General features: G+C 38.9%; 1 protein-coding gene across 4 annotated transcripts in view; it reads right to left on the reverse strand.

Moving 5' to 3' along the window:
- The window catches only part of Swt1 (Swt1 RNA endoribonuclease), a 241,258-nt gene that overhangs the window by 90,050 nt on the left and 124,704 nt on the right, over window positions 1–26,504 (reverse strand). For all 4 annotated transcript variants that reach the window (XM_067156738.2, XM_067156736.2, XM_067156737.2 and 1 more), the window contains exons 10-13: window positions 24,680–24,821; window positions 21,188–21,324; window positions 16,281–16,589; window positions 3,106–3,263 (exon numbers count right to left, since the gene is read on the reverse strand). In XM_067156738.2, the coding sequence (XP_067012839.2) occupies window positions 3,106–3,263; window positions 16,281–16,589; window positions 21,188–21,324; window positions 24,680–24,821 (746 nt within the window). The remainder of the gene's footprint in view (window positions 1–3,105; window positions 3,264–16,280; window positions 16,590–21,187; window positions 21,325–24,679; window positions 24,822–26,504) is intronic.

Below are 26,504 nucleotides of genomic sequence, written 5' to 3' on the forward strand. Positions count from 1 at the left end.
GATAAAAGTCTAACCTGGAATCCACATATAGAAAGGAACATAACCCGGGCCAAGAACTTGCTGTATGCATGTAAAAGAGCCGTCGGGAAGATATGGGGCCTTAGACCATCAATGGTAATGATACACAAAGATCATTAGACCATTGATGGTCTATGCTGCAATCATTGGTGGCAGAAAGTAAGTAAAAGAAAAGTCAGCAGTAGATTGGATAGCCTACAGAGAATGGCATGCATCGCCATAACTGGGGCCATGAGAACTACGCTGACAGAGGATTGTGGCGACATTTAGTAAATTCACAGAGGCTTGCAGACTGAACGCTGAAAGGCATAACAGTATACAATGATTATGTATGTATGTAAAAATATATAAAATCCCCTTTTGTGTCGACACAAATTTTCGATGTGTTCACCTGACGTTAAACCACTAGTAAAATGAGAAGAATAACAATAAAGCCACGTTTGCAGGCAGTGAATATACACTGACTGAGCAAATGTCATGGGATAGCGGAGCACTGATGCACAGGTGTGTTGTCTGCGCACCACACACCACCTGTGCCAGCGGCAGTTGTATAGGAGACCTTGTGAGCAGTGTCTGTGCATGTGACAGGTGAAACAAGGAACGTCGTCGTGAGCTGACACAGTTCGAACGGGGTATGGTGGTCGGTGCCCGACGGATCGGAAGTGCGATTTCGGAAGTGGTGCGGGAATTCGTCTTGACACGATCAACCGTGTCCAGGATGTATCGTGACTGGTTGAATACGGGTGTCACTGTTCACAACAGACGAACGACCGGCCGTCCAGCCACCCTCGATGACCGTGACCGGCGACATCTGAGACGGATTGTCAATAGTGACAGACGGGCAACCATGCAAGAAATCACGGCTCAATTAAACACAGACCGTGCTAGACACGTCTCCCAGCGGCCAATCCATAGGAACATGGGTTCTATGGGGTATGGGAGTCAGCGCTGCACACGGGTGCCAATGTTAACCCAACGTCATCGGGCACAACGACTTGTATTTGTCGCCACTCACCAGGGATGGACACTGGAACAATGGCGTAACGTGATATGGTCGGACGAATCATGATTTCAACTGCACCATGGCGATGGGAGGCACCGTGTATGGCGCAGACCACATGAAGCGATGGATCCCGCCTGCCTCGAAGGTGTGGTCCAGGACGCTGGTGTCTCTGTTATGGTCTGGGGTGCATTTTCCTGGTATGGAATGGGCCCCTAGTTGTTCTGGAAGAGACTTTGAATGGTATGCAGTACGTTACGGAGACCATCTTCACCCATTTTTGGCCTTCCAGCGCCCAGACGGTTCTGCGGTGTTTCAAGATGATAACGCGCCACCATATCGCTCCCACATCGCCCGGGAATGGTTCCAGGAACATGCAGCGGAGGTCCAACGACTGCCATGGCCACCCAGGAGCCTCAACCCACGAACAGACCTGCATTGGCGGCCGCTCTGCAAACGATTTGGTGTCAGCTGCGTCCAGAGGACTACCAGGGACTTGACTTACCTCCACGGTGTCTCACTGCAGTTCGCTGGGCCAGAGAAGGCCCCACAGATCGGTTTTTGTGGTTTTCCCGTAACCGTATAGCCTTTGGTAGTGCTATATGAGGATACAATCAGCCTCTGGGCTGATGACCTAATCAACAGACGAAGCACAAAATAAACTGTGCAGGGAAAATATCACAGAAACGTTCTTATCACCTGCAGCACCTTAGTTTAATGAAATATTTAAATGTCCCGACTGTGATCAAGCTCAGATAACTAATCTGATAATTTCCAAGTTCTTGCTACACTCTGAAAATGTCGAATAACTGTAATGCTGTAGACTGAAGGAGTTCTACTCAGTGGAGAAATACTGAAATTATGAAAACTACATTGCTGGAGGTTAAGTACAGTACCACAGGATTATTTTTTGAGTGATCAGCACTTTCGGAATTTGATCAAATATTACACGACTTACATAATGTGTTTGATTTGTCATATTTAAGGCAACTGCTCTTAAGAAAATATAAACTATACCCAATAAATATTTATGGAATAAAAAAATAAAGTGTTCATGCTAGCTGATAAACTTGTAATAAAATAAATTATAGTTAAGAATGTTTCATCGTAACTATTGCCAGCATGCCAGCAATAGAAATATTAATGCTATAGGGAGAAGAGTGTTATGCATACAGTACTACTACATACCACGAACTATGTTATGTTATAAACATGTACAGAATCAAATAATACATCCCCTAATAATACATCCAATGTGGTCTGTCTACCGGATCTGAGGTTTGTGAGATAGATCCCAAGCACGTTTGGAATTTGTGTTCTTGAAATTCACATAAATTTTGATTTTCTGAGGAAAGGAATATTGCTAAAAGACCAGGATTTTCATATTTCAACGTTCCCGTGTTGCGTAAGATAATCCAGACATCATAAACCCTGTATTAGGCCCATGGTACTTGTTTATGGTAAAGCATGTTAGAGAAAAATAAGAAATAAAAATGCTTTCCTAGAAATTGTAGACAACAATGGGCAAATTTATACCACACAACACTTCACACAAACGTAAACAATTCATTTATCAGTAAAGCTAATATCCAGCTGAATTTCTTCTTTATTCACTACATACGATAGCATTAATTCACTACAAACAGCTGATATTAACATGAAAATGTCTGTCATCGAATTACTTGGCTCTGATTGGCTAATTCCAATCGACCATGCCTTTGACTATTCTTTCAGTGCAGCCAATGCTAGCACAGACTTGACATCATTAGTTTAAACAGGCGAGCTTTTGTTTAAACTAAGTGAGTATCAGAAATTGGTAGAGAAAATGGACGTAGGTTTAAACTAGGTACTAAATTTGAACGGGTTTAATTTATACCAGGTTTAACTCAATTAGGAGAAAATGGCCCTACAAGGCATAACAGTCTATAATGAAGATGTATGTATACATTCAATTTTCACTGTGAATGGAGCCTTACAGACTTCCTACTGTTACGCAAACAAAAAATCCCACCATTACACGGAATCATTTACCTAACACATAAGTAATGGAAAAGAACAAACATGTGACAAATCCATTCAACACTTACCAAAAGAAGCTCACTGCTTGCCATATCTTATCCAAAAATTCCCTTACAGCCTCAAGTTCTACAATTGTTCCAGTTTCAATGTTTTCTGAGACTGGAGCTGCTTGACTTTCTTGATTATTCCACAAAGCAGGTGCATCAGAGCAACCCAACCGGAGTTTCTGTAACAATACATCATTTTTGACCACATATTAGAAGCACAAACTATCCACATAACATTTATATTGTACCCGTCCAAATGGTGTTTTATTGAATTTTGGGAAGTTGGTAAAATTTTGTAATGCAATACGGGTTTACGCGTGAGCGAGCACCAGCTGATCACCATGCCGTTCCGCTGCGGACGAGTGAGAACTGGGTCAGCCGGTGAAGGTCACCACGTCATAGAGGTTACGTCACCTAGCGAGCCGATAGCCAAGGGGGAGCGACATTCCAGAGAAATCTGCCACAAGTTTGAAGGACGAATCACGTTGCAGGATAGCTGACAGCCAATGAAAATCAGTGAAGGTGTCAGATGGTCGGAGGACTTTTCTAGAAAGAGGTCGAACAGTAGAGTTTCTAGAAAGAAGTCGAACGGTTGAGTTACACAAAAGAAGTCGAACAGTATAGTTACAGGAGGGACAGCGAACAGTGTATTTTCCAGAAGAGTTAGCAAACAGTGGTATTAACTGTTCACCTCTTGTACTGCACGACGACTATTTTTAAAGAGTGCTAATTCTCATTTTCATAAAATCAATTCAGTATAGTGCGATATTATTGCTGCCACACATTTTCCCGGGTGGAACTTTCCAAACCACGGACAGTCAGCGCACTCATTACGCCGAGCGTTACTGCAGAAGTTTGTAGAATGTTCCAGTAAGAACTACAAGGGAGGATGACCATCGAAGGAGAACCTTCGAGAATAAACCAGGCCTATGAACACCGTCTTGTTAGTAATATAATATATTGCTCGAAATTCCGTCAGCTCAACGCTGTACTGTAGACTGGTAAATGTGCTCGAAAATTGAAGTTTTGGTAGGTCTGAACCCCAGTGTACATCATTGCGCCAGTCAAGTACCGTAAGACAATCTAGTGATATGCGAGTGTGGATCCAATTTTTATAATAAATTTCATTTTCAGCTACCTCTGCGAACACCAGCCATCAGCATGGAGCGAACCAGAAGGAAATCCTGGAATTTTCTTATACCTTGCTGGAGTGATTCAACGCTATTGGACTTCACCCGGGTCATGATGTGTTAAACCGACGTGTGCAAGCCAGCACGATGAATTTGTTCATCCACAAGCCACCGTAGCGAAGAAGAGGAACCGACAGCAACATCCAGACGCTGAAGATTTACATCGGAACAATAAGTACTTTTGTTACATTTTTTCTCTTTCAGTAGATGGCTAGTTGGATTGTATTCTTATTTAACGAAATGTAGTTTCTTTAGTAATGTCTGTATTGAAGTGGTGGTGATGGTAGAGTAGTCATGGATTCATTGATTCATTAGGTTTTTTTTTTTTCTCTTTTGCATTTTCTTGGGATATTGCTATTTGATTCAGTGATTGATAACCCCAGTTGCTAGTGAATTTCACAAGGTTATGAACAATTGAGGTCTTCGAAAGGAATTATGGGGTAATGAAGCCTAATAATAAGCATAGTAATAATAATAATAATAATAATAATAATAATAATCAAAATATGATATCATAAAAAAAATCATGAGGAGGATGAAATTAATTAAATAAGATTAAAACTATAATTAAATCGAAGCTTTAATGAACAACTGGTTTGTAAAATAAGATTGATTTTAGAAGGGAAGGTGATTGATGTGGACAGTAGGCAGCTCGTCGAGAAGACTCTTTTAGGGCCGGTTCTACCACCTACTGGTAAAGTAGTGCGTAACTTGCCCTCCGCGTAAAAGGATGTTTCCGTTCGACCACTCCCAGGTAGCGCTATCAGCGGCATAAATCGTCGTTACCTGGCGCATAATTTATCGGCCACTTCGAGGACCCGATAAGACTTTACCTGCCGGGCAAGTTTTGAGAGCTGAACTTTATTAGTTGTATTTCTGGCGACATACAACTCAAATTAGCTTAGTATACTGAAAAAAGCATTATACTGTAACAGTGATTGATATTGCATTGCAGAATTTTGAACATTAATGCTTCCTTAGAGTTGTAACGGTCACACCAGCCTCTCGCACTGATAGCGTAGGGAACACATTTTATACGTCAAGCTTTCGCAAAGGAACTCTAAAAGGATATAAAATCGAAACCTATTTGGAAATAATTTCAAATGAGATTTAATATTCTACTCTTTCAGTTTTCAAACACCAGGTATAACTTATTTCTATGTATCCGTATTACCTCAAGCTACCTCGTAGCGTAATGGCTAACGCACGCAGTTCATACTACGAGGTTTGCAGGTTCGAGTCTTCATTATGACGAATCTTTTTTTTTCATTATTAGCGTTGTATTAATCTGTATGCCTCTTTTCATACGTTCTTTTGTTAATAACATATTTCATTGAAATGTTTAATCACAATATTATGTCTACTAGGAAAATGCTTTATATGTGTGCTACTTATAGAAAGTGATGTTACGATTAATATAGCATACCGTATAGGACTGTCGCCCAGGTAGCAGATTCCTCATCAGTTGTTTACACAGTTTTCTTGTAAATGATTTCGAAGAAATTGGAAACGATTCCATTCCCGAATTCCTCTTCCTTTGATGGATATTTACCCCGATTAGTTCTTTAACAGTATGGTACCTTCCAACTTTATCTTCATAAACATTAGAATGAAATGCATTATAAATAAATGGAAGCATGTGGAACTAAACGAAGTCACAGAGCTAGTTGCAAATAAAACATCGTGGAGATAATCAATTCACAGAAGCCTGCAGATAGAATGCTCAAAGTCAATAAGTCCATAAGGAAGATGTTGGGTGTATATACGTAGATGGAAGCGCATGAAAATGAGTTAAGAACAACGGCAGGGAACGAAAATATTTTAAAAATGTAAATTAGAAATACGATGAAAACCTGCGTACCTTCTATTACGGAGCGAGCGACTTGACCAATCTACTACGAGAATACTTTCCCGCTGCCTTACATGACAGGTTATAATTGGCATAAGAAAATGTAATCTCGAGATTTTAATCCCAATTAGGTATTGATTTTGAGGCTCATAGATTAAAATCACGAAAGCTTGACATAAATCGTTGTCCATAACTCTTAAGACTCCCCTTATTAGGCTTTTTGAAGATAATCAACAGATGCAAGCACAGGAAAATAAGACAATCGAAATGAGCTTCATACATCTGACGATAGATAGCACCACACTCAAAAATGAGAAGTAGCTGAAAATCAGTCTAGCCAACTCCGTATATTGGTGTCTAGCTCCTGGTAGCTACCCAGCGCTTGTGCGGAGGTGGTTGGACGAAACGCGAAGTACCAGGTGCTTTACACCCCCAGGTAGTTTACCTCCCGGGCAGCTGCCAGCCACTTTACCAGCAGATGGTAGAACCGGCCCTTAGGAGCAATAATCGGGGAGTTAATAATAATTATTATTATAATAATAATAAACATGAGTCGGAAATTTTAAATGGTTGTTGAGGATTAAAACTAAGCGATGATTGTGATGATGGATTTTTATGATGATATTTGACAACATGGGACCGCTAGGGTACATGTTAGTCGCGAAGTTTATAGTGATTTATGGTGATATAATTAAGTGTTCAGGGAATAATGATTTTCCGCCCAACAATGGGTATTGTGTAATATATGACTCGATTATTATTTTTCTTTTCCATGAGGGTTACGAGCGCGTTCTTCGAAGTTCCCTAACCAATGGTGGTGATGATTATTTCTTCGATGCTATTCTTTTACTCATCCTATTTTGTCGTTTAACACAAGTCATGGTGAATCTTTACTATTATTGGCTAATAATGCGAGGGTCTTCAACCTAATTCTGAAGGGAGACATAATAATAATAATAATAATAATAATAATAATAATAATAATAATAATAATAATAAAAATAATATCCTCGAGTGTGATAAAATCTGTTGATAAAAAGTTGGGGGAGATTGTGTTACTGCAGCGACAGCTTATCCCTGTGTTTCCAGGAGTGTTTATTCTTTCAGTGATTTTGTTATTGTCCACTGATATTGTAGTTCACGTTGATTGCACGTTTTGCTACGTGATACTCTATCTATCCACAGTGTATTAGTTAGTGAGATATCGTTTCATATGGTTTATAAAATGAATACAGTCGAACGAAATCTATGAAAGGGGAAATATGCCAAAGAATTTCCAAAGAAATTGGTAAAGAATTTCCAAAGAATTTGTTTAGAATTTTCTAAGAGATTTTAAAAAATGTGTCAAAGAAGTTGTAAAGAAATTCTGTCGAAGTATCTTCTGATGATAATGTTTTGAGATTTCCAAGTGTTTTGCAAGCCGATTTTCAGAGTATGGGGAAAACAGTTTTTTTTATTGTGCTAAATTTTCTAAAGCAAGATAAAGGAAACTTCTAGAAAGAAAATAATAATTTATATTTTCAGATGAAAGACATTGTAATTTGAAAAGAGTTAATTGGCAAGAAGTTACCCAAACTTTTACGAGGAGGAAAATAATTTATAAAGATTGATGAAGCAAAGGAATATTGTAAATTTCATGGTTTAATGTAGCATTATCCTTTTTTTTTATCATAACATTATCGCTAATTTTGTGAATTGGTCAAATGTTGCAGTTCTTTACGTGGAGAATTGACCTAGGGTATGGCTTCGGAGAGCGTTTCATTGAAGATGAAATCGAAGCTAATGGAACCCATGAGCATGCTGTGGACTCATTTATTTCGCTAACGAGAAGCAGTTAATTTAAATTATGTTTGTGTAAATATATTTTCTCTTCCTTTTTCTTGCACTGTCCAGACTGGTTTCATATTTTAATAAATAGTATTGTTATTTTGTTCTGATTTTTTTCCCTTTTTTTCTTTCCATGTTATGTCACCTATCCAGTCACTTATGGCCCTGCAAATATAAATTTTCTGAAGGTCGGCCCCGAAATAGTAAAGTTGGCCCTGTGAACAGTCCACCCTTTTGGGACTCTCGCTCCGCCGACTGAGCGACCTCGGAGAAGGGGACAATATATCAAAACCTATGGAGAATCTGAAACTGAAAAATTTACAGTATCAGAAAGATATCCTTAACACAGTAACTGCTACAATGGTTGGATAATAGTTCCTGGAGCCTAACAGATTTTTAGGGTAATCTGGCAATTATTGTATAATTTTGGGGATATTAGGTCTATTAGGTCATGTAATACTCACGATATGGATCCAGCTCTTGAATCAAGTAATCCTGGTAAGGGTCCTCATACAATGGAACCATACTCTAATTACCGTGCGTCGTACGTCTACCGGTATTATTCATTCATAAATTTGATTTGGACTATTTTATTTATTTTGATGTATATACTACGTGAGTATTATGTGCACCTTAAACTTGTATCAAAAACAATTTAGTTATAAATTAATTTTTTGAGTAATACAAACATAGGCAATAAATTCTTCATGTACAATCTACATCTACAATACATACATACATATATACATTATTATAGACTGTTATGCCTTTCAGCGTTCAGTCTGCAAGCCTCTGTGAATTTACTAAACGTCGCCACAATCCTCGATTTGCAACTAGCGTTGTGGCCTCATTTAGTTCTATACCTCTTATCTTTAAATCGTTAGAAACCGAGTCTAACCATCGTCGTCTTGGTCTACCTCTACTTCTCTTACCCTCCATAGCAGAGTCCATTATTCTCCTAGGTAACCTATCCTCCTCCATTCGCCTCACATGACCCCACCACCGAAGCCGGTTTATGCGTACAGCTTCATCCATCAAGTTCATTCCTAAATTAGCCTTTATCTCCTCATTCCAAGTACCCTCCTGCCATTGTTCCCACCTGTTTGTACCAGCAATCATTCTTGCTACTTTCATGTCTGTTACTTCTAACTTATGAATAAGATATCCTGAGTCCACCCAGCTCTCGCTCCCGTAAAGCAAAGTTGGTCTGAAAACAGACCTATGTAAAGATAGTTTCGTCTGGGAGCTGACTTCCTTCTTACAGAATACAGTCGATCGCAGCTGCGAGCTCACTGCATTACCTTTACGGCATCTTGATTCAATCTCACTTACTATATTACCATCCTGGGAGAACACACAACCTAAATACTTGAAATTATCGACCTGTTCTAGCTTTGTATCACCAATCTGACATTCAATTCTGTTGAATTTCTTACCTACTGACATCAATTTAGTCTTCGAGAGGCTAATTTTCATACCATACTCATTGCACCTATTTTCAATTTCCACGATATTAGACTGTAGGCTTTCGGCACAATCTGCCATTAAGACCAAGTCGTCAGCATAGGCCAGACTGCTTACTACATTTCCACCTAATTGAATCCCTCCCTGCCATTTTATACCTTTCAGCAGATGATCCATGTAAACTACAAACAGCAAAGGTGAAAGATTACAGCCTTGTCTAACCCCTGTAAGTACCCTGAACCAAGAACTCATTCTGCCATCAATTCTCACTGAAGCCCAATTGTCAACATAAATGCCTTTGATTGCTTTTAATAATCTGCCTTTAATTCCATAGTCCCCCAGTATGGCGAACATCTTTTCCCTCGGTACCCTGTCATATGCTTTCTCTAGATCTACGAAACATAAACACAACTGCCTATTCCTCTCGTAGCATTTTTCAATTACCTGGCGCATACTGAAAATCTGATCCTGACAGCCTCTCTGTGGTCTGAAACCACACTGGTTTTCATCCAACTTCCTTTCAACGACTGATCGCATCCTCCCTTCCAAGATGCCAGTGAATACTTTGCCTGGTATACTAATCAGTGAGATACCTCGATAGTTGTTGCAATCCTTCCTGTTCCCTTGCTTATAGATAGGGGCAATTACTGCTTTTGCCCAATCTGAAGGTATCTTACCAACACTCCACGCTAATTTTATTACTCTATGAAGCCATTTCATCCCTGCCTTCCCACTATACTTCACCATCTCAGGTCTAATTTCATCTATTCCTGCTGCCTTATGACAATGGAGTTTATTTACCATCCTTTCCACTTCTTCAAGCATAATTTCACCAACATCATTTTCCTCCTCCCCTTGAGCTTCGCTGTTCGCAACACCACCAGGATGATTTCCTTTTACATTGAGAAGATGTTCAAAATATTCCCTCCACCTCTCCAGTGATTCCCTGGGATCTATTATGAGTTCACCTGAATTACTCAAAACACTGTTCATTTCCTTTTTCCCTCCCTTCCTAAGATTCTTTATTACTGTCCAGAAAGGTTTCCCTGCTGCTTGACCTAGCCTTTCGAGGTTATTACCAAAATCTTCCCATGACTTCTTTTTGGATTCAACAACTATTTGTTACGCTCTGTTACTTTCATCTACGTACAAATTCCTGTCTGCCTCGGCCCTTGTTTGGAGCCATTTCTTATAAGCCTTCTTTTTACGTTTACAAGCTGCTCTCACTTCATCATTCCACCAAGATGTTCGCCTTTTCCCATCTTTACACACAGTTATTCCAAGGCATTCCCTGGCTGTTTCTACTAGAGCATCCCTGTATGCCACCCATTCACTTTCTATATCCTGAACCTGCTTAATGTCTACTGTTCGAAACTTCTCACTAATCATATCCATGTACTTCCGTCTAATTTCCTCGTCCTGGAGATTTTCTACCCTTATTCGTTTGCAGACAGATTTCACTTTCTCTACCTTAGGCCTAGAGATACTTAGTTCACTACAGATCAGATAGTGGTCTGTATCATCGAAAAATCCCCGGAAAACTCGTACATTCCTGACAGATTTCCTGAATTCGAAGTCTGTTAAGATATAGTCTATTACGGATTTGGTACCCCTAGCCTCCCATGTGTAGCGGTGAATAGCCTTATGCTTGAAGAATGTATTCGTAACAGCTAAACCCATACTAGCACAGAAGTCCAGCAAATGCTTCCCATTCCCATTAGCTTCCATATCTTCCCCACATTTACCAATCACCCTTTCGTATCCTTCAGTTCTATTCCCAACTCTCGCATTGAAATCGCCCATTAGCACTATTCTATCCTTGCTGTTTATCCTGACTACGATGTCACTCAATGCTTCATAAAACTTGTCAACTTCATCCTCATCTGCACCCTCACATGGTGAATACACGGACACAATTCTAGTCCTAATTCCTCCAACTGACAAATCTACCCACACCATTCGCTCATTTACGTGCCTAACAGAAACTATGTTCCGTGCAATGGTATTCCTGATAAAGAGCCCTACCCCAGACTCTGCCCTTCCCTTTCTAACACCCGTCAAGTACACTTTATAATCTCCTATCTCTTCCTCGTTATCTCCCCTTACGCGAATATCACTTACTCCTAGTACATCCAGATTCATCCTCTTTGCTGACTCAGCCAGTTCTACTTTCTTCCATAAGCCCAATTAATATTGATAGCTCCCCATCGAATTCCATTTCGTTCGCCAAGTTGTTTCCAAGGAGTCCCTCGCCTGTCAAATGGGAGTGTGACTCCGTTACTCCCATAGTTCCGAGGCTTGCTTAAAATGTTCTGAGCTCGGTCGATTCATGAAGCAGGATGCTGCCCTACTTGCACATAGTCCAAGTGAGGATCTCTCCTCTAACGGGTTATGGACCATCGGTGGATTGTATAGTCCTAGCCGCCTGAGCACAAGGAGGGCCAAGACTCAGAATATGTCTGAGATGCCCACTCCCATTCCATAGCAACTGGTATCCCGACTCTCAGGACCACTTACTAGGCCACTCAGCCGTTGCCCATGGTTCACGAACTAGGACGTGACTACAGTAACCCACTAACATGAAAAAAAAAATTGGTATAAAAAGTGTGACGATTATGCGGTGAAATGCGGTATTTACAGATGAGGAACAACAGAATAGATCAGAATGAATGAAAAGCTACTAGGCAATTTGGAAAGGAAACTTATTGAAGAAGATAACCAGAAAATGAATGACTGTAGTGGTCCAATGAGGCAGTAAAAGCAGAAGAGGATTGATTATCCATCTTGAAGGTATTTCACGTGAACTACTTCATTCGATTATCAGCATATGTTTTTCTGATATTTCTCAATATTTTGGTGTTTCAAAGGATTAATTCCCACTGTGATATTTAAAACCATATGGGTTTCTTATAATTCGAACAAGTGACCAAGTTTTTGGTATAGTGACATTACATTACTATCTGATGTAACAGAATATGTTAACATGCAGCCACACAATATATCTTCCGAGTAAATTATTCCCACATCATCATCCAAATTAGCGATTTACTGTATACAGTAAAACCTCGTTAATTCAAAGTCGTTGGGACGCAAAAATCGGACTTCAAATTACGTGATTTTGAATTAACCGCCAACTCTTAATTCCGAAATGCCAACCCTTGCAGCATCAAAAAATATTCTAAGACCTGTGCTGAATGCAATTAACCTTGATGAAATGCCTGAAATGCCACGAAAAAAAAAAAAAAATTTCTAAAATGTATCCAACAAGGTGCATTTACAGTATTCAAATTCACAATACAGTATTCACTTGGATAACTCACTGACAAACATAACCTCACGCAATGAAAGAAAACAAAAGCATGATTCAAAGACGAGGAGAAATCTAAGCTGCCTCCCCTGAGCTAGTCCTTTATTAATTGGATTACCGAACTGAATGCATTTTAGATGTCCTGTACTTGCACGAAAAGTGCCCGACGCCCTTAAAACTTCGTGGCTTACCGAACTTCCCTCTGACGAGGGGAAGAAGTCTCTCGCTTCCGTGTGCTTTGCAACACAGTGCAATGACCCTCCTTGTACGATTTCCCAGCTGGCACTTTCCTCCTATAAAACCGTAAGTCCGTTTGGGCTCAGCATAAAAAAAAAGGGTTTTAATTGGCATTGACAATATTCGGTGTGTACGAATTGATTATATGAGCCATGATTTTTCGCCAACTGTCGGCATCGCCGGTGTTCGCGGATTTTGCTTCTACGCACACTGCCTGCTAAGTGATATTATAGTGTTCTTAAAATGATGAATACAAAAGAATTAAGATTTTACTAGAACTTTGCAAATATGAAGCACACTGTAGACAGACTGAAGTGAGTGAAAATACTGACATCTACCCTAGCACGTTCCGGAAGACGCGTTCTATCATGAGGCGGATCAATTTTGAATTTAAATTAGTCTGGGGAAAAACCAACTATTTTTTAAATATAAAGGCAGTTTGAATTAAAAGTCTGAATTTCGGTAATGGGACCGACATTATTCTTCGAATTACGAATTATCCGCATTTCAAATTAATTTAAATAACATGCAAAACCGTACTCACGTTTCCGGGAACAAGAGCTTCTTAGAATTAGGCGGGACTTTGAATTAACCAATTTCGTATTATCGAGGTTCTACTGTATTTTGTTTGTTATTTGATTTGTGTGTCTTGTTGCCAGCATTGATATTTTTGGTTCAGTGTTGATTTTCTAAGCTGAGAAATTGAGAGAGGAACTTTCATATAATTTAGAGAAATTTGAACAGAAAAATGTATTTTGGAAAAAGACTTCAAATTATTTTTAATCTGCCTGATAGAAATTTTAAGAGAGTATAATTAAAAGTTAATCAAACAATTGCTGATAATTGCTGTTTTCAATGTAACCATTTTTGTTCTTGTGACCTTGAGTATTATAGCAACATTTCACAAATGAGCATTTCAGGGTAAAATCTAATGGATTAATTCACAACGAATGTTAATATGGAAAACAAAATTCATTTATTAGAAATTATAGGATGTATTTCTGAATAAATTTGTTTTTCTATTTTAACTGCAGCATGAGTTATAATTTAACGATATTATCATTAATTTCTTATTGAATCCAGATGTTTCTGATCATGTTTTATCTGTTAGTGGACTGAACACTTCTAGGATGTCTCAGTGCTCAACCTGCGAGTTAGTTACAAGGTGCATTCCATAAATAATGCAACCAAATTCATAAAAAATCATTTATTGAATATATTTGTACAAATAATAAAAAATCTTCAAAATAGCACCCTCTTGCGTCGATACACTTGTGGAGGCGGTGTTTCCATGCCTGGAAGGCCTTTTTCGGAATGTCCTTTAGAGCCGATGTAACATGCGCCTGGATTCTTTCAATCGTGTCCCAATGTTTTCCTTTCATGAATCCTTTTAACCAAGGAAACAAAAAAAAAAAGTCAGCGGGAGCCAGGTCAGGACTGAAGGGAGGCTGGGGAACCACTGGGGTGTTGGTCCTGACCAAGAAGTAGTTGACAATGAAGGCGCCGTGACTCGGCGCGTTGTCGTGATGAACTTTCCAAGTGTCCTTGATGTCGCTTCGTCAGCGCGAGACCCTCCTTTTCAGACTTTTGTAGAAAGCTTAATTCACTGTAGTCCCGGTAGGTACGAATTCGTGGTGGACAATGCCTCTGACGTCAAAGAAGACAATGAGCATGGTTTTGATCCTGGACTTGCTCATGCGTACCTTCTTGGGACGGGGCGACGATGGGGTGTGCCACTCTGAACTCTGCTTTTGTCTCAGGGTCGTACTCAAAAATCCATGTCTCATCACCAGTGATAACTGAGTTTAAAAAATTAGGATCATTTTCACACATTTCCAACATTTCTCGGCACCGAAGCACTCGCATGTCCTTTTGTTCGTCGGTTAACACTTTTGGGACCAGTTTGGCACACACCTTTCTCATGTTCAAATCTTCGGTCACAATGTGGAAAACTGTTGTTTTTGCCATGTTTAGAGTTTGTGCTATCAATTGAAGGCTCAGCCATCTGTCAGAGTTCAAAGAATCGCGCACACGCATCACATTTTCGTCGACTCGTGAGGTTGATGGCCGTCCACTCCGAGGTTTGTCGGTGTCTCTTCTCGGCCCTCCATGAACTTGTGATTTGGACAAGCAATCAGTCTCAAAGGCCTGCTGAAGTAATGGAAACGTTTCGGTGGCGGACTTCCCAAGTTTAACGCAAAATTTGATAGTGTACCGTTGCTCTACAGAACGATCCATTGTGCTGTGTTACATGAACTCAAAATGGGCTTGACGGGAACGCACGTCCTGACTCTCCGGCAGCTCGCTGCCGAATGAGACAAAGAGCGTTTGAAGCTAACACCCCCCCTCCCTCCACCTAGCCCAGCAGGTTAGAACACGCTGCGGTGTACAGTTGCGTCAGAAAAAAATTGGTCGCATTACTTATGGAACGCACGTTGTATGTAGGCTAAACGGCCATAGTATTAACTCATTGAGCCCTGCATAATTGTTGGGCTGGGATTATTTTGAAGGAAATAAAGTGACGTTTCACACAATTTCTAACTTACAAGAGCATTAAATATTTAAATACACATGAAAACAAACGGCACTCACATCGGCAACAAGGAATACATTAAATGCATTTTAATACTCAGTCCGCCTGCTGAGCTGTGATACAGTCATCTCCCTGCACTACCTCTTCAATTCCCTATCTATTTGTTCATCAGGAGCATTACTCACATTATTACTAATACTACTACTATTAATTTCACTCAAAAAATTACATTCTTAAGCTATTACTTTCTAAAAGAGGTTATATATCGGTAATTTTCAGTCGTTTACAAGCGAATCTCAAAGTCTAGAGATAGCCCACTTTAAACTAATATTACCAAGCACATTAGCAATATATATAAGTGACGAGCAAGTAACATGGGAGAAAAAAGGTCTCTACACAAATCACAAATGCAACTCACTCTGCCATCTCTTGAGAAAAAGTTGAATTATGTAGCAAAGTGAGACAACGGAACAGTTCCATGATCTGGCATTTGGGCCACCAAGATGAAGCACAGAACAGTTTGCATCTGAACACGAAATAACCACAAATCTTACAAAGCAGGTACATTGTGAAGGCAGTAATATTTTACATTGAGCACCGATAGTGAGAAGTGAAGTTACTTTATTGCACATGTGCAATAAAGTGACTATTTCTCAGCATCTAGAAAAGGCCTACTTTTCAAACATGAAACTGTTCATATGACTAGTTCTTGTTGTAGTCATAGATAAAATAATATAGAACTCTTCAACCTAACAAATTCAAGGAAATGAGAGCAGAAAGTATACTTACGTCAAGGACTTGCACACACTTTGTAACCTGGTCACCATACTGTCCAGAGGGAATGGAGAGGCACAAACTAAAAGAAATCTCAATGATCTTCTGCACTTCTACTAATGAGTGGCCATAATTCATCTTGGATAAACTTTCTTTAAGCTCTTCAATGTGGGTCTTGAACTGATTAGAAAATTTAAAACTGAAAACAGCAATCCAGTGTTTAATCAAACAGGCAAAGAGATCTACAAGAACCCAGGGAGGCTTAATGAAGACCACTTTGATCCACAGTTTCCCGAAGGCTTGGGTCATCTCCTGCTCCACAATCTGAAAAATATAAAATATATATGATAAGTTATTGTTGAACAAAATAAGAATACAGGGAAGAATTTTTTGCTATTTGCTTTGTGGCACCAACAGAGATAAGTCTTATGGCGACAATGGGATAGGAAAGGTGGTGATTACTGTTTCAAGAGAAAGTACAACTAAGCAACCATCCTCTATATAACACTAATGAGAGAGAAAAAATGGAAGGGATCCGACACTTCGAAAAATGAAGGTATCCGCCAAAGGAAGACAAAGGCCACGAAGGGCATTAAAACGAAAGACTCCCTAGACCTTGTAACTTAATACCATCGGGATCGAAAAAGAACAAGAGTTGATCAACGGTGGTTAGATAGGATAGATGAAAGTGAGGAGCCTGGTACAAGTGGAAGCAATTCTAGGTCTCAGCTCAAGGCCCCATGGTCGCCAACCCACGCTCCCAAGTTGAGAGCCCCTGAAGCCCCTTTTAGTTGCCTCTTTACGACAAGTAGGCGATACCGTGGGTGTTGTTTTACTGCCCCCACCCACAGGGGGAAAATAGGAAAGGGCTAGGATTGAAAAGGAAGAGGCTGTGGCCTTAATTATGATAAAGACGGAGCATTTGCCTGGTATGAAAATGGAAAACCACGGAAACCATCTTCAGGGCTGCTGACAGTGGGATTCGAACCCACCATCTCCCAAATGTAAGCCGACAGTTATGTGATCCAAACTACGCAGTCGTTCGAGAAGGGAAAATACATGGATTTTTCTTTTTAGAACATCAAAATGGCACCATTATTCAGTGAGAGAGGAAGAAAAGAGTAAAACAATGGTAGTGACAAGGAAGAAAGGTGGTAAAATTACATATTAGCCCATTAAAATTGGCTGCCAGAGAGGAATGCAAAATGCAGGGAATTGTAATGAAGTTCCTGCAAAGTCTGTTACAAGAGACAAAGAAGGATCGTATAAAGACTAAAGAGATGTGGGACAGTCTGGGAATAGAGATTTTACAGGATAGAACAGAGAGCTTGTCTGGTGATCATGATCATTAAGGACAAGGTCTGACACTGGTTAGCAGGTTTGAGTCCTGTTGGGCAAAAAAAAATGTCCATGATCAGAATGTTGGCGGCAGGGTGAGAGATGCGGTGGTATACAATTTTGAACAACTAGATTACATGCCAGAAGCCTGGGTTTAATTAAACCTCTCTGCAGTGTTCGTATGGAGTGACGGCATATGACGCTCATAATGGCAATTGGTCGGATGGAGAGGTTAAATCTTGAACAGATTTCTTGGTGCTATTCGACAGGAGTAGGTTATGCGCTGGCAGCAGATTTCTCTGACTCTCTTTTTATACTACCATACATTACGTCGTTGACTTCATCTCATTAACTCCTCTGGTGAGTGTGAGATCAGGAAGAGCATCCGGTCATAAAAACTAATTTCGTAGAAAGGAAGGAAAAAAAAAAAAAAAAAGAGAGAGAGAGAGAGAGAAGGGGGGCAGGGGGTGCTGTCATCGTATGGTCATGTCGAAAGGATGGAAGAAACAAATTTCAAGAGTGGTGATCGAATGCTAATGGAAGGAAAAGCACAATGCCTGGGATGGCCACCAGAAACTCGCCAACACATTTCACAAGTGTGGAAATTTTAACTTAAAAATACTTCCACAACTATGAAATTACAATGTACCCACGAACTATTGAGATAGATTTATTTGAAAGCAATTTGATGATGCTTGTTGTTTAAAGGGGCCTAACATCGAGGTCATCGGCCCTGAAAGCAATTGATCTCTGTTTCCAATTTCTGATCTGTGAAGATTACATTTAGTGTTGAGACTATACAAGATAAATCACCACAGTAGATCTAATCCAAAGCTGTTATAGATAATTCCTCGAAAAGAATGCTGATGATGAATCAGGTGCCCCACTGAACTATCTACGCCTTTTCAAACGTAACTAAATTTTGGTAGTAATATGGGAGTGGTTCAAATTATCCAACGCAGGCAGTGGTTTATCTATAGGTCTTGGCATTTAAGCATTTTTGTAATGTCTGTTGCTTGTCAGTATTTGATTCTGCAACCTTAGCAACAGGAAGTAAGTTCTGTTTGCAACAGAAGTCAAAATAGGTCAAAATGTTTAAAGATTGGAAACATTCTCACAGGGGAACTGTTTGGGTCAGACCCAACTAACTGCAATGAAACTTGCTAGAATGTTCAATGGGAAATGAGAGGGTAGTAGGCATTACCCTTCTGATCCTAGAAGGAATTACGACATTCAGGAAGAAATGAAATATGCAAGCGAACAAGTTAAGAGAGAGAAAACTCGGGTATGGCCACGTGCAAAGAAGGGATGAACGGCACTTGCTCAGAAAAGTAATGGAGGAGCAGAGGGAAGGAAGAACTGGCTGTGAAAGACCAGAAGATCAAAACGGATATGACAGAACTCTAACTCACTGCTAAGGATGCCCTGGATAGGGCGATACGGAAATGTCACTATTGAGTCACTGACCCCACATAAGGGACAAGGCACGGAAGAAGATGCTTAAGGGTAATAGTCATTCAGCCTGTCCAACAGCATGACAATTCAAGTGATTTTGAAGAGGAATCTTGCAGTCTCCTGTCTGTGCTAGTAAAATATAATAGCAGCACTTTTATATATAGATGACCAAAATTTCATACTGCATAAAGTTTTAATTAATCAATTAATTTTTTCTTTGCGTTTAGGCCATCTGCGGACCACGGTGCTTGTGTTCTAGCTGTGTTTTGGTCGTCGTCTGCCCCCTTTTGGCGTACTGCATTATGTTCTTAGTGGCCTCCTGAGCCTTCCTATTGGCCCAGTATTCCTTCATTTTCTCGCTGAATTCTTTCCCGCGTTCCTCCGACCAATTCCCGGCTCCTTTGTGGCTAGCTGATGTAAGGGATGTTAGGAAAGGTTTGGTTCTGACCATTAAACGGTAAGCATTCCTGTCAGTTATGGCGGCTTGATTAATATTAAGCTCTGCAAGATCTTTGTCCACTTGCTTGGTACAGGTGAATCCAGCACATTTGCCTTTGTTAGCAGCCTTGAAGATCTTATGAGATAATCTATTAGGATCCATAGAAAGTCAGATGTTTCCTTCTGATGGCATCTATGAGATTTAATTGATGCTGGTAGAGCTCATTGTTGGGTCTGTACCATCGTCTTCCATCTGGTAGGATCCTTGGCCCTATTCTTCTTCTTCTCAGAAAATTCTGTTCTTGCACTTCCAGGGCTCTCAGTGGGGTCTTTTTAGTGAGAGATAGGCATTCTGCTGTGTAGAGGACTGATGTCTGACTACTGCATTATACAGTAGTGTCTCAGTTTTACATTCTTTAATAAATGATATGAGGCATACAGTTTTCTGCAGGCATGGTAGGCCTTGTCTAATTTGATTTTCCTTTATTTATTTTACATTTTATGGCCTACATCTGCCTTCCTTTGTTCTGTTGAAAATACCCTTCCATTAGACCTTTTATTGATTTTAGCCTTGAAGTATCTTAATTTTTTCTGTTTTGTTTTTGAGATCGTCTATTGTTATTTGTAGTTCTTTAATATTCTCCATAATTTCCGTGATCCATTTAATCTTGGTCTTACTATTCCATAATTTTTCAAATTTTCTTCTGCTAATTCTGTTGTTGGGTGTTCTGATAAGATGTCCAAAGAATGATTTACTTTTTTTTTTTTCATATTTGTGCTCAATACTGGTTCAACAGTCACACAGCCAGAAATAACTTATGCTAGTGAAACCATTTTTAAAACTACTAAAAGAGCTGAAACAGTCAAAATACTAAAGTCAGAAAGAAGAATAATTAGAACATGCATAAATTAACAGTATGAAGTTAATGGACAATGGAGAATAGCATCAAATAGAACAGTTTATAAAGTTTTAATAATAATAATAATAATAATAATAATAGCTTTACATCTCTCTAACTTAAATTTTTATTTTATTTTACGGTTTTTGGAGACAGTGAGGTGCCGGAATTATGTCCTGCAGGAGTTCTTTTACATTCCAGTATATCTACCTACATGAGGCTGATGTATTTGAGCACCTTCAAATACCACTTGACTAAACCAGGATCAAACCTGCTAAATTGGGGTCAGAAGGCCAGCGCTTCAACTGTCTGTGTAACTAAGTCTGGCCGATATACAAGTACTAAAATTTAAATATTTTTATATATTCATACACTATACATGTTAGAAAGGTCTATACAGCCTGAAATTCAGTTTATGTTGTCAAAATTTCAGTTTCAGTATAAAGTATTTTATGTAACTTTAAAATAGACATATCAGTTTATCATATGCAAGGTCATTTTAAGTTGTCACCAGTTAAATGCTCAGAGCCTCCCACCAATTTTTTAGCAATTACAATACTACTGTTCATTAATGGCACAATGATTACTATTAATAAATTTAGAATATTAATCATTCACCCAAGTTTCACTGAAATCTGTATTGCCGTGGGATGGCTGGTTACAACGGTTCTTGGCAATAGGGATAGTAGAGATATAATATAACTGTTCACCAGATAGTGTTTACATACTGTTTCAGTCCAATCTCATTAACTCAAACAGAAAAATGACTGGAATAGAATAAGGAACACTTACATGACTCAACAGCTCTTTTAAACTGGACTTCAGTTTACATAAAACAACATCTGCCTTGGATGCTTCCAGATTCTCCTTATTCAAGCTAAAGCTTGTAGAGGAACTCGATTGATTTTTCACATCATTAGCAATTTTAGCTGCAAAAGACAATATAAAAATTGTATTGTAATATTTTACAACAGAATTAGTTTAAAAATATAGTTTCAGCAATTTCATTTTAAGAATAAAGATGTATAATAGTCCACAACTTTATATCCTGCAAGTATTGTGTGAGAGTCATCAGTCCATAGACTGGTTTGATGCTGCTCTCCATGCCACCCTATCCTGTGCTAACCTTTTCATTTCTATGTAACTAAGACATCCTACACCTGCTCTAATCTGCTCGTCATATTCATACCTTAGTCTACTCCGACCGTTCTTAACCCCACACTTCCTTCAAAACCCAACTGAACAAGTCCTGGGTGCCGTAAGATGTGTCTCATCATTCTAACAAGTCCTGGGTGTCTTAACATGTGTCTATCATTCTATCTCTTCTCCTCATCAAACTTAGCCAACTTTAGCCTTCTTCTGTAACACCACATTTCAAAGTTTCTATTCTCATTCTTTCTGAGTTAGTTGTTATCCATGCTTCTCTTCCATGCAATGCCACACTTCATATATAAACAATGAAAAGGAGGGGGGATCCTGTATGGATCCTGCAAATAAAAGCTTTCTTCAGCTTTTACCAGTTACTTCGGAAATTGCTGGAAATGCCCGCAAGGCTCATTTTGGTTTTGGCTGGGGATTTAAAACCAGATTCCCTTCCTGATGTCATGTGATTTTTGAGATGAAAATCTCAATCAAGAATCGACTACGATTCAAACTTAAGTGGGAAATCAAGCTAAGCCACTAAGCTAACATTAAGGAACACTATACTTGCAGAGGATTGGTATGTTGTATGACCTTGGGAGAGGACTCATTCTTTAGGCCTTTCCTGGCCAAATTATTTAAGAAATGAATTTTTGGGAATTAAACATGTTTTTGTAGTGATGGAATGTCAAGGAATGAGAGCATATTCAAAAAAAATCAAACAAGGCTATTAAAAAAAATTCAAACACTGGAACTGTGGGGGAAAAAAAAAAAAAAAAAAAAAAAAAAAACCCCCACACAGAAGTATAAATAATTTACACTGAATACAGCTGTAACCATCTTTTCAGGTAGAATAAGGAGTGTACAAATTGAAAGTCAAATGAATAATAAATCCACAATTATATATTGAAAAGTTAATCTGAACGCATTTGTCATGAAACAAGCTACTAATACATTACATTTTACTTTTCATGGAATTTCCGGAACTCAGCAACATAATAAAATGAAATAAAATAAAATAACAAAAGAATTATGGAATTGAATAATCGTGGCAAGATGAAGAACTTATGTTCCTGTGTTTCACCTTTACATAAATCCTGTTTATTTACCCATACCAAGACAAAAAAATATGCTCAATCTATGTCTGAAGCACTATAGAATAATTTATGGTAACGTAAACAGCTTTGAATTACTAAGATACATCTTTCTAATAAAAAACAAACAACCCCTTCACTTCCCAAAAATGCACGCTCCTGGCGGCCATTACACTACACACATGTGAACAAACATGTCCACCAACCTAGAAACTGCAAATATACCAGAGCAGAACTTTTTTCTAGATTTTCTGATGTCCACACTAGATAGCAGCACAAATCAAATGCGAGAATCAGGTTACCCAATGGCCCAGTAGCGGAAAAAAGTTAGTGGAAATTATATCTCCCACTGGCCAGGAAAGTGTTAAATCATAAAATAAAATTGCTGCTTTAAGTATCATAAATAAATAAATAAATAAATAAATAAATAAATAAATAAATAAATAAATAAATAAATAAATAAAAAATAAAATAAATAAATAAATAAATAAATAAATACATTTAAATTGTGACTGATATCTTAAAAGGAACAACGGAGTTTCAAAATCGGTATAAAAATTATTTTTTTACCACTTTGGGCCCAAGAAATTCAAACTAGACATTAAAAGTTAAATTCTTTAGAAAATGCAGTTTCAATGTCACAGAAATCACTAATAATATATAGGAATAATTCAGTACAAATATTGTTCTTAAATATTTCTCATAGTTCATTTTGCCATCACTGGATATTGGTGAGAGAGTTCACTGTTTTAGTCTCTTCTAGAATTCTGCAAAACAATTTTTTTAAATTTTATTTATGGAAAGACTTGCATTATCACATTTTAAACACTGATTTTGTGGAATGTTATTCCTTTGCTGTGTTACAAAATGCAGGTTTTCTGCAGTGTATGAGCATTAGCTACACTGTAACTTTCAAGCAACAAAGGGTGTGAATCTGTTGTAAACTTCTGCTGAAACTAATTCTGGGTAGGAGTGAAGTCTGAAGGTGCTTTGATTAATCCAGCAATTACAGACCGCTGAAATGTTTCAGACAGAGGCAACTTCTTATGGCAATTTTTGTTGTGGATGAAGATATCATTTTTAAAAAAATGCTAAAATGAAACTGGTACCAGAAGTCTTTGGTAAAGAATATGCACAGCTGCGTTCACCCTGAAGCAAGTAGTTCGTAAATGGTGTGGACGGTAAAGAGATGGTTTCCAAGCGAAACCACAATGCTGGTACGGGTCAAACAGCTTGAGTACTGGAATGTATATACAAAGTTAAAGATGCTTCTAATTTTGAATTCAATGACTTGGAAGAGGTAGTCAAGGGGAGGGAGCACCATGTAATTGGCTTGACAGCTGCCCTCTCAGAGCAAAAGTGTGAACAGATGTACTGGTTAAGAAAATGGATAAGCAAGGCGAAGATGGTGACACAGCATACAGGAGAGAGAGAGAGAGAGAGAGAGAGAGAGAGTGAGAGAGCGCTAGCTACAGAACAACTCAACCATCCAGGGTTTTATGCTGGCTTTATTGAAAAGCATGTCTTAGGTAAACTGGTTTGTCACTTCACTGAAATATGTTTAAACATTCTCAATAAATTGCAACTATTACCTCAACAAGCTAAATTTTTTAAAAATTTTCTTTATTTCGCACTGACACAGATAGGTCTTATAGTGATGAAGGGCTAGGAGTGGGAAGGAAGCCACCATTGTCTTAATTAAGGTACGACCCCAGCATTTTCCTGGTGTGAAAATGGGAAACCACAGAAAATCATCTTCAGAGTAGGGTTCAAACCTACTATCTCCCAAATGCAAGCTGACAGCTACAGGACACAACCGAGTAGCCAACTGCTCGATCAACAATCTACTCCCCTATGTCTTAACATAGTTTCGTATTTTTTTTCTGTAGGATTGTTTAGAAAAAGAGTAAATGGCAAATTCTCCTTCAGCAACATTGAGGTGGACTATGCTTAGTAATTTACTCTTTGAGAAATAAGTTCTCTTATAACAATTCTAGTCTTACCTGTATCACCCTGCAAAAAATTTGTTTGGAGATGGACAAATACTTACAAACACTCCTGTTTGCATTCTCATCTGGAGAAGCAGCTTCATTTAGTTTCTCTAAGGCCGTCTTCATCTCAGTCGCTGAATAACCAGCTACGTTATTTACAACAGCCTTATTACAGAGATTTCTATCATTTGATAGGAGCACCTAAAAGCAAGGAATTTAAGTATTATATGCAGAGAGAGTAAATAAAATTTATTTCTATGACAAACATAGGTAATACATAATGATCTACAACCAATACCTAAATCTAAATAATCTCTATTAAAAGTAAAAGTCTCCTGTAATCAACAGATGATGATGATGATAATAATAATAATAATAATAATAATAATAATAATAATAATAATAATAATAATAATAATAACAATAATAAATCTAGCTCTAACCCTGAAAATCCGCAACAATTGGTTAGCAGAAATTCATGAAGATCTACACGAAATGGGTATTGAGGATGAAACCATTCAAGATAGAATGAAATTTAGAAGCTTAGTAAACAAACATAAATTTGCAGAGAAACCAACAAGAAAAAATACAGGCAGGACAGAAACACGCAGAAAGGAACACAGTGAAAAAACGAAGAGATATTGGGAAGAAAAGAAGAAGAAACATTGTGCAAAATAAGTTCAAACGCGCTCCACAGTTGGGCATAACGAATCAAAAAACAACAACAAGAATGGGACCGGAACGCCCAGCAAATAAAATCCTTATCTTCCTGGAAAGAAGACAGACCCAAATGTCATAGCTGAAAGTAGTTCATCAGGATCTTAAAAAAATGTGTCATTGAGGAGGGAGATATTACAAACAGAACAGTGTTCAGAAGGAAAATTGTGGAGGTAACAGGTCTGTTTGTAGAGAAACGCAGGAGAACAAGAAGGGTGTTCTTGGATGAGGAACGAGCAAAAGCGAGCCAGAGAATGAAGGAGTATTGGTGTAAAAAGAAAGAACATCAGCAGTCAAGGAAGTCGTGTACTCGTAACCCATAGGAGGTTGAAGCGATCCTAAATAATAATAATAATAATAATAATAATAATAATAATAATAATAATAATAATAATAATAATAATAATGTTAGTGGCTTTATGTCCCACAGGAGTTCTTTTAAGCGACAGTAAATCTACTGACACCTTCAAATACCACTGGATTGAGCCAGGATCGACCTGTGGGGGGTTTTCTTACTTGTTCCCCTATTGGCGGATAGGGGGTCCCGCTGGACTTGTCTGGAGGGTCTGAGGGAAATATAATACCCTCTGGAGCACCAAAAATAGATATTGCTAGAAAACATCTTGAGACATTATGATTGGTACCAGCCCAAGCCAAGGCTTGGAAGTGGAAGCCTCGCCCACACATGCCAGAGAGGCGTCCATGGTTCCTCCACATGGGTGATACGGTGGTTCAGGTGAAGTGGTGCTGGAACCAACACATCACTTTGATCTACATAGCCTGGATGAGCTGTGGGTTGGGAAAGGGGCGAACCCAACCTAGGGGGAAACTCATGGCTGTGAACTCAGTCATGAGAATGCCAAGTGGAAACCACGTGAGTAGGCCTACTGAAGAGGGAACACCTGGCTAGGTTCAGGCCAGGGGCGGACGACTGAGGGGCGTGGTTTCTGCTACAGAAAGCCTGAGTTGCGGGAGGACAATGTCTGGCTGTATGCCTTATCACGGATGGTGAGAGCGACGCTCAGGACCCTAGAAGGGGCAAAAACATGGATGCTCAAAAAGAACCATTTTCAAAAACTCTGACGTCATGGGGAGCCATGGAAGCTGCAGCAGAGCAGATCCGGAAGCAAGCCCAAAATGAAAGAATGGAGACAGAAGTCCTGATAG

Source organism: Anabrus simplex, chromosome 12, assembly GCF_040414725.1.
Source record: "Anabrus simplex isolate iqAnaSimp1 chromosome 12, ASM4041472v1, whole genome shotgun sequence".
In the NCBI taxonomy this organism is placed as follows: Eukaryota; Metazoa; Arthropoda; class Insecta; order Orthoptera; family Tettigoniidae; genus Anabrus; species Anabrus simplex.